Here is a 17,871-nt window from a genome sequence, read left to right on the forward strand (position 1 = left end):
GCAAGATCAGTCGATGCTCTTAACCGATGCCTTAGCAGGAAAATTTCCTACTGAACCATCAATGCTGGATAAAACTCCTGCTAAGGCTCAATCTGTGATTGATCCACATTACTCATCTTCATACTCTGGCAAGTCTCATTTGGCGGTACAAGCTATGGAAGGTCAAGCTGGAGGAAGACCATCATTTGATCATAATAGTGGATCACATAATCCTCTTTGTTCTCCTGGACAAAATGCTGGAGGAAGTTGGAGATCTAAAGATACCATGAATTCTTTAGCAAGTCGACCTTCATTGGCAGTTGAAGTTCCCAAGAATCTGGCAAATGGTTGGGGTTCTGATGCTGGACTCAGAAATGAAGCAACAAATCTTCCTTCACCTACACCCCAGACTGCTTCAGGTGGGACTAAGATGCAGGCTTTTGAAAATAAATGGTCTCCAACTCCAACCCCTGTCCTATTGGCTGGCTCTCTCTTAGGAAATTCACTCCCTGTTGGGCCTGAAAGTCGTTCAAGTTCACAACCTGGAATGATATCAGCTTCTAAATCAGATAATAATCAAGTACATGTTCATGCAGCGTTACCTGCGATTGCTTCGGGTGTTGACATTCAGACAGCAGGTGTACACTTGCAAAGTCAGAGTGTCAGTAACCATACCTCCCGTTCCGAAGGCCATCAAGGATGGGGCTCTGGTACGGTTCCAAAGCCTGAAGTACAGACGTGGGGAGGTGCTCAACCTCAAAGGATAGAACCAAATAATCCAGTTACTATGCCTGCACAGCCAGCTTCCCATGGTCACTGGGTTGATACTACATCCGTCCAGAACTCTGCCTCATATAGTAATGGAAATCCTAATGGGGCCTTCTCTACACCGAGCTTTCCAGGCATGACTACACCTACACCTACACCTACACCTACACCTGAACCATGGAGACCGCCAAGTTCGAATAGTCAGTCAAACATAGCAGCAGCAGCACCATCCAATGTACCTTATGCTGGTTGGGGTATGCCAGGAAATCAGAATATTAACTGGAGTGGACCTTTACCTGCAAATGTGAACGTAAACTGGATGCCTGGACAGGGGCCAGGACCCAGTAATGCAACTCCAGTATGGGGTGCTCCTAGCCAGGGACCACCTGCGGCAAATGCTGTTGGCTGGGTTGCACCTGGTCAAGGACGTTCGCATGTAAATGCAAATGCAGGTTTGGTTGCACCTGGTCAAGGGCCAACGGTGGGAAGTACTAATCCTGGTTGGGGTTCTTCATCTGGAAATCCAGGCACATGGGGTGGCGAGCAAAGTCGCAATGGGGATAGATTCCACAGCCAGGGCGATCGTGGAACACATGGTGGAGATTCTGGTTATGGAGGTAAATCCTGGAACAGACAATCATCATTTAATGGCAGCGGAAGAGGAGGTTCTTCCAGGCCTCCTGTTGGGGGACAAAGAGGAGTATGTAAGTTCCACGAGAGTGGACATTGCAAGAAGGGGGCCTCCTGTGATTTTATGCACACTTAAAAAGTTGTAGGTTAATTAGCTTCAGAGAAACATGTCTTATTGTACAGTATTTTCCCATTTCATGGCTTAACGTTGTACAAGGGTGCCTTCATGTATGTAGCACTTGTGCATTGTAGCCCCTCGTTTATCTGTTTTGTTGCCCTTTTCTTTTCATTTTTTTGAGGCCTTGTATTATTGAGTTTCTTGGAGTTGGTTGATTCGAGAGTAGTTAAAGAAGTCGACACGCCCTCTAGATCAGTAATAATGTTGAGGGACAGTTAACAGTTAAGGGGACTTTTACCTTTTTTTTTTAATTTTTATTTTTATTTTTTTAGCTATGAAAACGATAGAGTATTTCGGATTTGGGAGTTCTCTTTAAGAGAAGGCTATTGGTAGTCTCTAAAATTAATTATAAATTATATACTATTGCATATTTTTAAAAAAATTTATCGGTAAAATAATAAAGAGAGTAATTGTCAATAAATTTATAATTCCTATGAAATGTATATCTTATCATTTTAATTTAAGAGTAATTAATTCTGTTATTATTTTTCTATTTTTTTTTTCATTTTAGAATATCTTAATTTGTATTTTCTAATATTCGAAAGATACCTTTGCTTTTATTTTGTTTAGTTTTTTTTAATCTATTTTTCTTCTCTACTCTTATTCTTTGATCGTTAAAACTTACATTATTAAATTGTTCTTGAAAAGCTTCTTCAATATGAATTTTTTATTATGAACTTAATATTTGCTCAGGTGGAAAAAAAAAATTAGAAACTTGCATCTTTCAAACAATTATATGATGCCATATAAGGAAGGAAAACTCTATAATTCAATATTTTTCTCAATCATGACATTAATGGTAAATCTCCCAAACATGTAAATCTGCCATCTTGATGGGTTTTGCATTTTTTTTATGGGAACCCAAAGCTTACTTGTTTGTTCATACCCTAACCCAACACAACCAGGTCCCTTAAGGATAAAGGCCCAATAAGGGTGGTCTCTTACACTCCCCTGATCTCTTAAAAAGTCGGACACGACAAGGGAGCTTCAGCCATGCTTAGGGAGCTTCAGCCATGCTTATATAAATAAGTAACTAAGTCGGACACGACAAGGGAGCTTCAGCCATGCTTATTTAAATAAGTAATTGTCTCCCAAAATCTCTCCCACTATCTCTATCTTATCTAAAAGATAGATATTAACAAACTCTCAAGATAAAAGGAACAGTTACCCACCAATAAAGGTGAAACTACTAAAAAAAAGGTGGTTACCTACTCTATTATAAATACACTAACACCCTTCAGGTATATTCAAGTCCCAATCTACTAAAAACATGCTTAAAACTCTTGTTGACTTATGCACCGGAGTATCTTGTAGGTACCACCCCCACCTTCTCACGAGGAACTCGGATGGCGGCACCTCGGTTGCTGCTTCAGAAAAAGTCTGGACCTCACGTCCAAGCCCAAATCACCTTTTCATGTAACCCCTGGAACATTGGCGCTGTTGTCGAGGACCTGGAGCTCAACCCTTGATAAATGGCGGACAATCAATACGAAGACGGTCACACGGCGTTTGAGTCAGAACCGAAGCACCACCATGATGACTTAACGCTGGCATTACCTGCATCTCAAGAAAGAATGTATATCCCCCACGGGGAAGGAACGTCGGGAAACCCTCAACCACGGTGGATCCATTCAGAGGTCCACCCGTCTGAAGACGAAGAACCTCCCCATCCAACGGAAATACTGGGATTAGTTCATGGCCACTATGGGCGACTAGAACAACTTGAACTGGAAGCTGAACGACAACGAGAAGCAGAACGGGAATTACGAAGGGAGGTACAACGCGAAAAGAGCTGGAGAAAAAGCTCTTAAGGTTGGAGGCCGACCTCCAGAGATGGAGCAATCGGGCAGATCGGGAGGAAAGTCCTCTAGGAGGAGAAGATCCGTTTGTTGAAGACATCATGAGAGCTACGGTTCCCAGAAACTTCCTCCCGACATAGATCTCTGTGACGGAACAACCGATCCAAAGCACCACCTCAATAATTTCAAGAGTTTGATGTACCTAGCCGATGCCTCTGATACGACTCGTTGCAAAGCCTTCCCGATAACTTTGACCAAAGCCGCGATGAAGTGGTTTGGTAACTTACCTCCCAGGTTGGTAACTTGCTTTGATGACCTAGCTAGGAGGTTCCTTACTAGATTTTCGATTCAGAAAGATAAAGCGAAGCACGCTCCAATCTTGCTAGGGGTTAAGTAAGAAGTTGGAAAGACCCTCCAAGACTACATGGAGAGATTCAACAAAGTTTGCTTAGAAATACAAAACTTGCCTACTGAAGCAGTAATAATAGGATTCGTTAATAGCCTTAAAGAAGAGCCGTTCTCTCAATCGATATCCAAGCGACACCCGACCTTCTTGTACGAAGTACAAGAGCAGGCAAAAAAGTACATCAACACGAAAGAAAATTCCCGACTTAGAGAGCCTTTCCCAAGGCCAAATCTATCCTACCCGACTCGGAAAAAGGAGAAAGAACTAAGAAAAAGGAGGAGTATAACCCAGAGAAACCTCGAAGATATCATAATTACACCCCACTCTGAGTCTCTTGTGGATGTCTACAGGGAGATATGCCATACTAAGAAATTTCCTCTTACTTGCCCAATCAAACATATAAAGGTAGGAAGTCGGACAAAATACTACGAGTATCACAAGCATTATGGATATTCTACCAATGATTGCTATGATTTAAAGAATGTCATAGAAAAGTTGGCCAGTGAAGGTCAGCTAGATAGATACTTGGCTGAGAGGTCGGACGACCAAAGAAAAAGGGAAAAATATGAATATGGAGGTTGTCCAGAATGCCCCCCGCAAACTCCTGAATGACACATACACATGATTATCGGAGGATTTGCTGGAGGAGGAATATCAAAATCCTTACGGAAAAGGCATCTTAAACAGGTGTACCAAGTCGGGAAAGATAACAGAACTCCTAATTTACCAACCATCTCGTTCACCAAAGAAGATGCTCAAGGAATAACACCTGGCCACGACAACCCAATGGTAATGCCAATGCAAATCTCCATAGAACTCTGGTGGATCAAAGGAGTTTGACGGACATATTGCTTAAGCCCACCTTTGACAAGCTCAGGTAAGAAGAAAATGATCTAAAGGCGTACCTAGACAACCTCTTCGGGCTGGGGGACACGCCGATCCAAGCTCTTGGATTTATCTTCTTATACACCACCTTTGAAAAGGGCACAAAGTCGAGGATATTAAGCATTGAATATATTGTGGTTGACGCTACGTCGGTATACAGTGCCCTAATAGGTCAAACCACTTTAAACCGACTAGTAGCAGTTGTCTCTACACCTCACTTGTGTATGAAGTTTCGCACCGCAGAAGGAATCGCCAACATAAAGGGAGATCAAAAGTTGGCACGAAAGTGTTACAAGGAAAGCCTTAATCTAAAAGGCAACCTGGGCGAAAAGAAGTCAACACTATCGATCTCGGTGGTATTCAAACTCAGGAAAAACTGCACCACCAACCTGGTGGAAAGGTAGAAAAAGTGAAAATCGGAGATCATGCCGAAAAGACGAGTATATGGGCTAACCTAGAAGAAGAACTAAAAGCACAACTCGTTAACCTACTACGAAGAAACTCCGACCTCTTCACCTGGAAAACGTCCGACATGCTTGGTATAGATTCTGACCTGATGTCTCATAATAAGCTCGCCATTTACCCGGGTTCCAGACCTATTCAGTAAAAGTGTCAGAAACTCGGACCCGGAAGGACACAGGACGTGGAGGAGTAGGTACAAGCGTTATTGGAAGCCGGGTTTATAAGAGAGGTAAAGTATCCATTGTAGCTGGCCAATGTGGTTCTGGTAAAGAAACAAAATGGAAAGTGGAGGATGTGTGTCGACTATACTGACCTCAATAAGGCTTGTACCAAAGATCCATACCCCCTCCCGAGCATCGATGCTCTGGTTGACTCAGCCTCAGGTTATCGGTACTTGTCGTTCATGGATGCATACTCTGGATACAATCGAATCCCAATGTATAAGTCGAACCAAGAAAAGACCGCTTTCATCACTCCTAAGGCTAACTACTATGTAGTTATGCCTTTTTGTAACACCCTACCACGCAGAACTTTACGGTTAAGTCGTAAAACAGAGGTAGTGAGGTATTACGACCTCTAAAAATAATATATATATATATTGAAGAATTTGTAACTAGGAGCCTTAAAGGAAAGTTAAACCAAAACCGTACAAAGAAAAGCACAAAACACTCGAAAATGTAAAACTGGATAAGCAGAAAGGATAAACCATAAATATAAGGAGTAGAGTACCAAGAATACAGAATATCAAGTTCCAGACTCGACCTACGAAGCCAAGACTAGCCGGAGTATAATTACATATATACATACATAAAATAAGCCCCTAGTACTCCAAAAAACCTCTAGGGGGATTAAACATAAAGTGAAAGTGGAGAAGAGTTTATATACATAGTAATATGACAAAATATAACATCCCCACTTCGCTTGCCATAGGAACCTCCGAACGCTCACCGAGGTGCATCTCGACCTGCATCTGAAAACAACAACATATGTATGGAATGAGAACAGGAGGTTCTCAACATGGTAAAGGTACCAACTTATATAATATATAAAGTTCCGAGAAAGATAGAGGCAATCCTAGAACTCCAACACTCAGATTTAAAACTTAAGGAATAAGCTACACTAGAAATTAGGTAAACTATCTAAGGTTCTCAAGTTCCAAATCTAATCCTAACTCAACACTTCACTTTTACCTCCTCTAATCTTCCGAAACACTGGTGGAACTACCCTCGTCACACTTCCACCATACGAGGGGTCTCTCAGTTGCAAAGACACACAAGACAGACAAAGAAAAAACAGATAAAATACAGTTACAGCAGGTAGAACATACAGCAGTTAGACATAGTTAATCAAATATGCAAACCCAAATAATGAAAACTCAAATAAAACAGACAAATGCATATGATATATGCTTGTCCTATGGCAGATGATATCATCTGTCGGTTATATAGCCAACCCAAAATGTCCTAGTAGCTCACCCTGGACAGAAACACCCCATCGTGGAGCAAGTGGGCCTGAGCCACAACCCCCTTGCTACTACCCACTTAACCTAGAGCAAATGGAATAAACCACTACTGCTGATACTACCCAAGCGGGTATTTAAAGACTCAACCTGGAGCAAGTGGAATAATCCACTATTCCTGCTACTACCTAGGCGTCACAATCACTGACCCGGAGCAAGCGGGACAAACCACAATCTTTGCTACTGCCAGATATCTTAATCACTGACCCGGAGCAAGCGGAACGAACCAAAATCCTTGCTACTGCCCATGTATCTCAATCAAATTATATTTCATTCTCAATATCATTTCAATTCATCATTCATAACATTTTCGCACTACCCCAAACAATACATATTAACTCAATCACTAATCACATTTCATCAATACTTCATCATTCTCAATTCGTCAACATCATTTTAGTTCTCACTCACATCATAATTAGAACGTCCACACTTTCCTAGTTAGAGCTTCATCCTCCGTAAACCCATTCTCTGCCACTTTACATCCCCTATAGGTTCACTCTTTTTCCTAGGCTTAAAAATTAAGTATCGGATTATAGAGGGTAGTTATAGAGGTTTAGAAAGCTAGAGGATTGGATAAACTTTGAAGAAAATCACATTTCTGTCAAACAGGGGTTCCACGTATGTAAGACTATGTCTACGTACGTGGGAGTGTGAAAAATGGCATCTCGCGTACGCGACTCCTGGTCCGCGTACGTGAGTCATGAAAACAGCAATACTTCTTTGCATCGCGTGCAAGTTCTCACGTACGCAAGCCTCCCTTTTTCATCAAAATGGCTAAGTGGCAAAAAAAAATTAGATTTTTGTAGCAAACTTCAAATGTGCATAACTTTTTCATTTTAAAAGATTTTTCACCCGTTCTTCGAACGGCATAAACTTCACGGATCTAGTTCATTTGAAACAAGTTTGACAAAATTTGGGGGTTCGGAAGCGAAGTTATGGCTCGCCGAAATTGGTCTAATGTTAAGTTTTTGCCAAAAATACCACAATCCCTATGCTTTCCGAATTCTAAATTCTATAGCATAAGTTTATAACCAAAACAACCATATAATCATAATTCACCTGTTCCCAATCATTTTTCATAATTCGTACCTATAATCTCATCAATATACTCAACAAGTTTCAATCTAAGTTACAAACATTTTTCATCAATTTCATCATCACAAGTTACTATTATCATCAACCACAACAATCATCAACATTTATCATCAACCCTTATCAATATTAATACTCAACACATTATTATCACAAACTCAACAATTTACATGTAATTTACTAAACCGTAGCAATTCCATCTAATTCAACTTAACCTACGATCAACTAGCCTAAGTTTTCACGCAACATTATATATTATCTACGAGAAACCAAAACCATACCTCGGCTGATTTCTCTCTAAACCAAAGACACCTCAATTTCACCATTTCCTCAAGCCTTCACTTCACCAAAATCACACCAAAACTGATTCCCAGCTTCCAAGGTTCCAAATTCACAAGTTCAACCACCAATAGGCCTTCAAATCAACATAATTTAATCTAATTCCACATTATATTACTATAATCAACATCAAAGATTACTAGTTCAATAATTCACAAAAGAGTTTAAGGGTTCTTACCTTCCTCAAGCATCAATAGAACAAAAACCAATACTTTTCTCAAGCTAGTTTGATCCTAAAATACCAAAACATCATAGTGGTCACGTGGTCACAAACGGTGCAGCGATCGGAGCTCCAGATTGAAAGTTACAAGAATTTGAAGATTGAATTGGAAATGAAGTTAGGGTTCTTACCTTCCCCCCTTTCTTTGCAGCGTGAATTGTATTTTTGGAAGGGGAAGGAGGCTGAAATCATCCTTATATGTGATGGGCCTTGGGCCTAATATAGGCCCGGTCCAACTGGTTCGACTCGTTGGCCCAATTTTGGGCCAAAATTTTTAAAATTAGTATTAAAATTCATATTTTAATTAGTTCTACTTCTTTAAACTATAAAATTTAATTTTATAATTTATTTAAATAATAATTAATTTATTAGCTAATTATTTATTAATTTTGCAGGTTTTACACTTTTGGGTTAAAAAATGCCAGAGCCACATACCAGCGACTGATGAACAAAGTGTTTTCCCTCCACTTAGGAAAACTCATGAAAGTATATGTAGAGGACATGCTCGTCAAAACTAAAGATGGCTTAGTCCTCTTGTCCGACCTCTCCGAGGTATTCTCCATAATAAGGAAGTATGGGATGAGACTAAACCCCTCAAAATGTACTTTCGCAGTAGAAGCTGGGAAGTTCTTAAGCTTCGTGCTCACTCAAAGAGGCATAGAGGCCAACCCGGACAAGTGCATGGCTATACTGGAGATGAAGAGCCCGATTTGTCTCAAAGAAGTCCAGCAACTAAATGGAAGCTTGGCAGCACTATCCAGGTTCTTAGCAGGGTCAGCGCTGAAGTCTCTACCATTATACTCAATACTCAAAAAAGGGAGTGGTGCACGTGTACGCAAACCCCACACTATTCGTACAACAGCAGTACCAGCAAGTGCACTGGGTCGTCCAAGTAATACCTGAGCGAGTCAGGGTCGATCCCATGAGGATTGTGGCTTGAAGCAAGCAATGGTTGTCTTGTAGGTCTTAGTCAGGCGGAATAAGAAGTTTGTATATGGAGTTGGATGAAGTATCAGGAAACTATGAAAGCAATAATAGGAATAGAGCTGAGAGTCAGAGTTGCTTTGTCTTTCTGAATGAACTCTGGTATTACAGTCTTCCTTACTTGTGAATGATCTTCTTATATGGCAGGCTGTAAGTGATCAAAGCCATTGCCCGTGGTCATTAATCTCCTCTGCTATAGGTCAAACGGCATTTCCCGTGGTCATTTAATTTGATGGAGGGTGAAGCTCTAGCAAGTCATTCTCTTGGCAATCCTACTCAAAGCGCCACAGACAAGATTGAATCTTCCGGATCAGAGAATGCTGCTTCCTTGGATTCTAGCCTATACCATGGAGACCCTAGTCTTCCTGGAAATTGGCTGAACTGGTATCTCGAGAAGTCCCCAACGAAGTCGTGGATTAATCGCCTGAGAGGTGTATAAACATAGCTGTTGGCTCATGCTTTCCTTCCAAGTATTCACACGAACCCAAGTAGACGCGGGTGTTTGTTAGGCACATTTGTCTTAATGTGATGAACAGAGCTAATTTGTTAGATCATCCTTTTCACCACGATGAAGATCGGATATACATCTTAGAGATAGATCAAACACGAATTGAAGAAGAAACAGTAATACTTTTATTAATTCATAGGACTCAGCAGGGCTCCTCCCCTCAACCTAGGAGGTTTAGAAAATCATACTGAAAGTAAAATACAATGATGAAACGTGTATGATATGCGAATATTGTGCTTAAAAGTTTTGAATGACATAAATAAAATCCCTTAAATACTAAACAGATGACTAGTAAGGGTAAAATAGTCTATTAAATGCTAAAATCCACTTCTAGGACCCACTTGGTGAGTGTTTGGGCTAAGCTTTGATGAGATCCACATGATATGAGGTCTCTTGGGCGTGGAACACCAGCTAGGGGGTCCACTTTGGGTGTTTGTACATTGGTCTCTACTCTTTGGGCGCTAGACGCCAGGAAGGGGGCAGGTAGCTAGCGTTGGATGCCAGTTTTGGGCCTTCTAATCTGAAGCAAAGTATAGATTATTATATATTTATGGAAATCTCTAGAAGTCAGATTTCCATAGCTGTTGAGAGCGCTCCATTTAGACTTCTGTAGCTCCAGAAATGCTCTTCCGAATGCAGGCAGGTCAGATCCAGACAGCATCTGCAGTGCTTTCTCTGTCTCTGAATCAGACTTCTGCTCCAGCTCCTCAATTTTATCCAGAAAATACCTGAAATTATCCAAAAATACAAAAACTTATAGTAGAATCCAAAAATGTGATTTTAACACTAAAATCTATAAAAACTCAATAAAAACTAAACAAAAACTACCAAAAACTATATGAAAATGATGTCAAAAAGCATATAAAATATCCGCTCATCACAACACCAAACTTAAACCGTTGCTTGTCCCCAAGCAAATAAAAACATAGTAGGATAGAAATAAAATTAAGATACAATAAACTTCTAAGTTTCAAATGAAGCTTAGTTACAATCAAATGAGCAAGACTTAGTAGCTTTTTGTTTCTGAATAGTTTTGGCATCTCACTATCCATTGAAACTCAGAGATGTTGGCATCCTTAGGAACTTAGAATCCAGATGATATTATTGACTCTCTTAGTTAAGCTTATTTTGATTCTTGAACACAGCTTTCAGAGTCTTGGCCGTGACCCTAAGCACTCTGTTTTCCAGTATTACCACCGGATACATTCATGCCACAGACACTTTACCTAGGTGAACCTTTTAAGATTGTGATGCAGCTTTTCTAGAGTCCCCAGATAGAGGTGTCCAGAGTTCTTAAGCACATTCTTTTTGCTTTGGACCACGACTTTAACCGTTCAGTCTCAAGCTTTTCACTTGACCCTTTCACGCCACAAGCACATGGTTAGGGATAGCTTGATTTAGCCGCTTAGGCCAGGATTTTAGTCCTTTGGGCCCTCCTATCCATTAATGCAAAAAGCTATAGGTCCTTTTACCCTTGCCTTTTGGTTTAAAGGGTTACTGACTTTTCAATCTGCCCTCCTTTTTCTGCATTTTTGGGCAGTAATAGATTTTTCTTTTTCTTTTTCGCCATTTTTTTCTTTCTTGCATGCATATAATTTTTTTCTTTTGCAACATGCTTTTTCTTGTGCTTTTTACTACTTTTTCTTTCTTCAAGAATCAATTTTCAGATTTTTCAGATTATCAATAATATTTTTCCTTTTTCCTTATTCTTTCAAGAGCCAACATTCTAAAATTTGAACTTCAAATATGCACTGTTTAAACATACATTCAGAAAACAAAAGCAGATGACACCACATCAAACTAATTAAACTAATCTTATTTTAAACTTAAAATTCATGCATCTCTCAGTTCTTTTGAGATAAAAATTTGTATTTAAGCAAGGTGAGAGATATATGGAATATTTTACAACTTTTAAGATATCAATGCAAATGATCATGCAACTAGGACAAGAGAACAGATAAATAAACAGATAGAAAATAGAAAAATAACAGGAAAGGGGTGTAAAGAGAACGAATCAACCTTTAATGGTGGTGCCTAGTGCTCCTCCTTGAGGATTCAATGTGCTGCTTGATCTCTTCTATGTCATTCCTTTGCCTTTGTTGCTCTTCCCTCATAGCCCTTTGGTCTTCCCTTATGGCTCTTTGATCTTCTCTGATTTCATTGAGGGTGGTGGCATGTACTTGATGCTCTATCCTCAATTGCTCCATGTTAGTGCTCAATTCTCTAAAAGAAGTTTGCCATTGATCCCAATAGCTTTGGGGAGGAAAATACGTCCCTTGAGGCATCTCAGGGATCTTATACTGAGGCGGCTGCACAGTTTCTTGTGCATGCTCTCTAGTTTGCTCCATTCGCTTCTGAGTGATGGGCTTATCATCCCCAATGGAGATATCTCCATTTATGAAAATTCCAACTGAATTGCATAAGTGACAGATGAGGTGTGGGAATGCTAATCTTGCATTGGTGTGAGGCTTCTCAACTACCTTGTATAGTTCTTGAGGAATCACCTCATGAACTTCCACCTCAGTTCCAATCATGATGCAATGAATCATGATGGCTCTGTCAACAGTCACTTTTGACTGGTTGCTAGTAGGGATGATGGATCTTTGGATGAACTCCAACCATCCTCTAGCTTGGGGCTTTAGGTCAACCCTTCTTAACTGAATGGTCTTGCCTTGGGAATCTCTTTTCCACTGTGCACCTTCTACACAGATATCTGAGAGCACTTGATCCAATCTCTGATCATGGTTGACTCTCCTAGTGTAAGGGTGAGGATCTCCTTGCAACAGAGGCAAGTTGAATGCCAACCTCACACTTTCCGGGCTGAAATCTAAGATTCTTCCTCATACCATGGTGATCCAATTCCTTGGATTTGAGTTCACACTAATGTCGTGGTTTTGGTAACCCATGCATTAGTATAGAACTCTTGCACCATGAGAATTCCAACCTCTTGGATGGGATTGGTTAGGACTTTCCAACCTATTCTCCGAATCTCTCTTCAGATTTCCAGATACTCATTCTTCTTGAGCATGATAGGGACCTCAGAGATCACTTTCTTCTCAGCCACTACTTCATAGAAGTGGTCTTGATGAGATTTGGTGAAGAATCTCTCCATCTTCCAAGATTCAGAGGGATTGGCTACTGCCTTTCCTTTCCCCTTTCTAGAGGAGTCTACAACCTTGGGTGCCATGAATGGTAATGGAAAGAAAAAAAGCTATGCTTTTTCAACACCAAACTTAAAACTTTGCTCGTCCTCGAGCAAAAATAGAAGAATGGGGAAGAAGAAGAAGAAAATAGAGAGAGGAAGAGGGAGAGAGAGGGCTCGGCCTTGTGGGTATATTAGTGTATGAGAGGTGTGTGTATGAAGGGTGATGGAGAGGGGTATTTATAGGAGTGGGTAGGGCTTGGGTTTGGCCATAGGATGGGTTTGGGTGGAAAATTTGATTTTGAAGTGGGTGGGGGTAGTGGGAGTTATGATGGTTTGGGAAACTGGTATGGATGTGATTGAGCTAGGGTTTTTGGGGAAGTGTGTAATGAAAAGTGTGAAAGTAGGTGGGGTTAAGTAGGGTAGGTGAAGATTCTGTGGGACCCACAATTCCTGAGAGGCTAGGGAATTCCAGATTTCTTGCTTCTCTGCACTGGCGTTTGAACGCCCAGGGGTTGCTCCCTGGCTGGCGTTCAACGCCAGCAATGCTTTCCTCTTGGGGCGTTGAATGCCCAGGAGGGCTTTCTCACTGGCGTTCAACTTTAACACTCTTTTCGGAGTGTTCTGTTTTTACTGTTGTGAATTTTGTCTCTGGACTGATGCACATGATCATGACTCTGACAATTGAAAGAAAAACAAAATGAAAGAAAATAAATATGGTTGAGTTAGTTTGGGTTGCCTCCCAACAAGCGCTCTTTTATCATCATTAGCTTGATGGTTAGCACCTTAAGGAGGTGAGTAAGGGCTCACGTTTTCGCCCCTTGCAGCAAAACATCTTCTTGTCCTCTCATGAATGAGCTCAACATGCTCTAGAGACAGGACACGACTCACTGTATGTGGTAAGGCTGGCTTCTTAGTGAAGACAACTCTCATGTTCGGTGAGAAGCCTTCTGTTGGAAATTTCTTGTCCCTCCAGCCTTTAGGTACTTTCTTTTTAGTACCTTTGTGCTTAGAGCTTATTGAGGACTCTCCAACACCAAACTTAGAATTGATGTCTGGGGGCTCTGTAAAGTTTTGCACAGAAAGAGAGGGTTGGAACACTAGGTGTTGCACAATTATCTCTCTTTTAGAGGGAGAATTGGGATGAGGCATCTTAAATAAGATGTGATCCTCCCCTAACTGTAGGGTCAGTTCTCCCTTAGCAACATCAATGATAGCATTGGCTGTGGCTAGGAAAGGTCTTCCAAGGATGACACAGTCATCGTCATTCTTTCCTATGTCCAAGACAATGAAGTTTGTAGGGATGTAGTAGGTTTCAACTTTTACCAAGACATCCTCTACTAAGCCATATGGCTTCTTCATGGTCTTGTCTGCCATCTCTAAAGAGATATGTGCAGTTTGTACCTCAAGAATTCCTAACTTCTCCATTACAAAGAGTGGCATGAGGTTGATGCTTGACCCTAGGTCACATAGAGCCTTTTGAAAAGTCATAGTGCCTATGGTGCAAGGAATTAGAGAGCGTCCAGGGTCTAGAAGCTTCTGAGGTAGCTCTTGGTGAACCAAAGCATAGAGTTCTTTGGTAAGCAGTGGAGGTTCCTCCTCCAGAGGCTTTGTACCAAATAGCTTGGTATTTAACTTCATTAGAGCTCCTAGGAAACGAGCAACTTGCTCTTCCCTAGTGTCTTCATTTTCACTTGAGGATGAGTAGTCATCAGAACTCATGCACTATAGGAGCGTATTCAAAGGAACCTCAATAGTCTTTATGGTTTCCTTTGGTTCTGGGCTAGAGGGTTCTTGAGTGGGCTTTGAGCACTCAAAGGGTGTGCTCTGATTGGCGTTTAACGCCAACTCTGTCAGCTTATTAGCCGATGAATGCCCTTGCTATCCACCCTGACTGGCATTAAACGCGAGTCCCTCTACTATTCTGGGCGTTGAACACCCAGTGAGGGGTTCCTCATTGGCGCTCAGCGCCAGAATGACTGTCTGATTGGGTGTTGAATGCCCAGTGAGGGGTTCTTCACTGGCGTTCAATGCCAGAAAGCCTTCCTGTTTGGGCTTTGAACGCCCAACCAGTGCTCCCTAGCTGGCGTTCAACGCCAGTTTTTCTGCCAGGATGTGCATTAAATGCCCAGTGAGGGCTTCCTCACTGGCGTTTAACGCTAGGCTTGCTGCCATTGTGGGCGTTGAACGCCCAGTGAAGGCTTCTTCACTGGCGTTCAACGCCTTCCAAATCTCATTTGTTTTGGCCTCAACCCCCATGGTTATGGCCTTGCACTCATCTTTAGGATTAACCTCAGCATTTATGGGAAGAGTCTCTGGAGGGATCTCAGGGACCCTTTTGCTCAGTTGACCAACTTGTACCTCCAAGTTTCTAATGGAGGACCTTGTTTCATTAATGAAACTATTAGTGATCTGAGTGCGGCTGGAGACTAGAGTGGCTAAGTCAGAAAGGCTCTGCTTAGAGGTCTCCATATTCCCTTGAGAAGATGGGAATGGTGGTCTGTTATGAAACCTATTCTGGTTCCTACCACCTTGGTTGTTACTAAAACCTTGCTGAGGTTTCTGTTGATCCTTCCATGAGAGGTTAGGATGATTCCTCCATGAAGGGTTGTAAGTGTTTCCATAGGGTTCTTCCATGTAATTCACCTCCTCCATGGTAGGTTGATCAGGATTATAAGCTTCTTCTTTAAGAGAAGCTTCCTGATTACTGCCAGCTGCAGTTTGTATCCCAGTGAGATGTTGAGAGATCATGTTGACCTGTTGGGTCAGGATCTTATTTTGAGCTAGGATGGCATTTAGAGTCTCAACTTCATGAACTCTTTTCTTCTGAGAGATTCCATGGTTTACAGGATTCCCCTCAGAGGTGTACATAAATTGGTTCTTCGCAACCATATCAATGAGCTTTCTTGCTTCTGCAGGCATTTTCTTCAAGTGAAGAGATCTACCTGCAGAGCTGTCCAATGAAATTTTGGACATCTCAGATAAACCATCACAGAACATGCCTATGGTGGACCACTCTGAGAGCATGTCAGGAGGACATCTCCTGATTAGTTGCTTGTATCTTTTCCAAACTTCATAGAGGGATTCACCTTTTCTTTGTCTGAAGGTTTAGACTTCCACTCTAATCTTGCTCATCCTTTGAGGAGGAAAGAACTTAGCAAGAAAAGCATTAACTAGCTTTTCCCAAGAGTCAAGACTCCCTCTAGGTTGAGCATCCAACCAGAACTTAGCTCTGTCTCTTAAGGCAAAGAGAAAGAGCATCAGCTTATAGACTTCAGGATATACTCCATTAATCTATATAGTATCACAGATCTGTAAGAATTCTTCTAAGAACTGATGTGTATCTTCAAGTGAAAATTCATGGAATTTGCAGTTTTGATGCAGAAGAGAGACTAACTAAGGTTTAAGCTCAAAATTGTTAGCTTCAATGGCAGGTACAGTAATGCTTCTGCCATAAAAGTCAGAGGTAGGCATGGTGAAGTCACCAAGGACCTTTCTAGGCTCCTCTTGTGGTTCGTATCCCTGTTCTTGGTCATAAACAGTAAGAAAAGAAAAAAAAGAAGAAAAGAAGAAGACTCTCTATGCCAATAGGCAAGAAGCTTTTCCTTTAGAGTCAGAATAGAAGAAAGAAGAAGATGGAAAAGAAATCATAAGAAAGCTTTTTGTACCACTTGGATCAAAGAGCTTCCAGTGAGATGTGAAGAAGAAAGAAAAGAAGATAAAGAAGTGTAAGTAGAAGAAGAAAGGGAAGTAGAGTTCAAATAAATAGAGATGAGAAGAGAAGAAGTATAAATAGAAAAAGTAAATAAGAATTAAAATAATTTTTTTGTTTTTATTTATTTTTGAAAATTAGGTTATTAATTTAAAAATATTTTAAAATTTAAATGTTGATTTTCAAAAAATAGAAGAGAGAGAAAAGAGAGAAATTTTTGAAATTTAAGAGAGAAGAGAGTTTGTTAGGTGGTTTTGAAAAATAAGAGATAGAAGAAGAGAAGTAGTTTTCGAAAATTTGAAAGAGATAAGAGTTAGTTAGGTAGTTTTGAAAAACAAGAGAGAGAGAAGAAGATATTATTTTCGAAAATTAAGGAAGGGAGAGTTAGTTAGGAGGTTTTGAAAAAGAAGATAGAGAAGGAGATATGATTTTTGAAAATTGAGAGAGAAAAAAGTTAGTTAGGTGGTTTTGAAAAAGATGAGAGAGAAGATAAGATATTAAATGAGAAAAGATAGAAATAACAATAAAAATAAAAGATGAGATGAGAAAAGATTTGAATTTTAAAAATAAGATAAGATTGGAAATTAAAAAGATTTTGAAAAAGATATGATTTGAATTTTGAAAAAGATAAGATAAGATTTTTAAATTTTGTAAAAGATATGATAAGTTTTGAAAAAGATAAGATTTTTGAAAAAGATATGATTTTAAATTATAAAAAAAATTGATTTTTGAAAACTTAACAACTAAGATATGATAAGATAAAAATTTAAAATCAAAATCTGAATTTTTATTTTTTATTTTCGAAAATATACTTAAAATTAAGTTAGAAAAGATATTTTTTTTTTTATTTTTGAATTTTATGATGAAAGAAAAAACACACAAAAGATACAAGACTTTAAACACAAGAAAATAAACAAGAAAACATCAAAATTAAAGACTTGACACAAGATTAAACTAAAGAAGAATTATTTTTGAAAAGTTTTTAGAAAGAAAGACTAAAAGAAACACAAATTACCAAGAACATGAACACAACGCTCTAGACAATTGAACTACAAAAATAAAAATATTTTTGAAAAGGTTTTATGATTTTCGAAAACTATAGAAGAAGAAAATAATAAAAAAATAAAAGACTCAAAGACTCAAACAGAGAAAAGACAAATATTTTAAAAAAGTGTGTAAGAGGAAGTTTTAAAATTTTTGAAATTGAAAAGCGTGAACATACAGGACTCAATACCTAGAAAAAAA

General features: G+C 39.9%; 1 protein-coding gene across 1 annotated transcript; it reads left to right on the forward strand.

Moving 5' to 3' along the window:
* LOC107608759 (zinc finger CCCH domain-containing protein 19) lies at positions 1-1,513 on the forward strand (the record flags this gene model as incomplete). The annotated part of the gene is given in 1 exon segment (XM_016310484.2): positions 1-1,513. A coding segment is annotated over 1 exon segment (1,513 nt), but the record flags the coding sequence as incomplete, so codon positions are not given.

The sequence above is a fragment of the Arachis ipaensis genome, chromosome B07 (genome assembly GCF_000816755.2).
Source record: "Arachis ipaensis cultivar K30076 chromosome B07, Araip1.1, whole genome shotgun sequence".
NCBI lineage: Eukaryota > Viridiplantae > Streptophyta > Magnoliopsida > Fabales > Fabaceae > Arachis > Arachis ipaensis.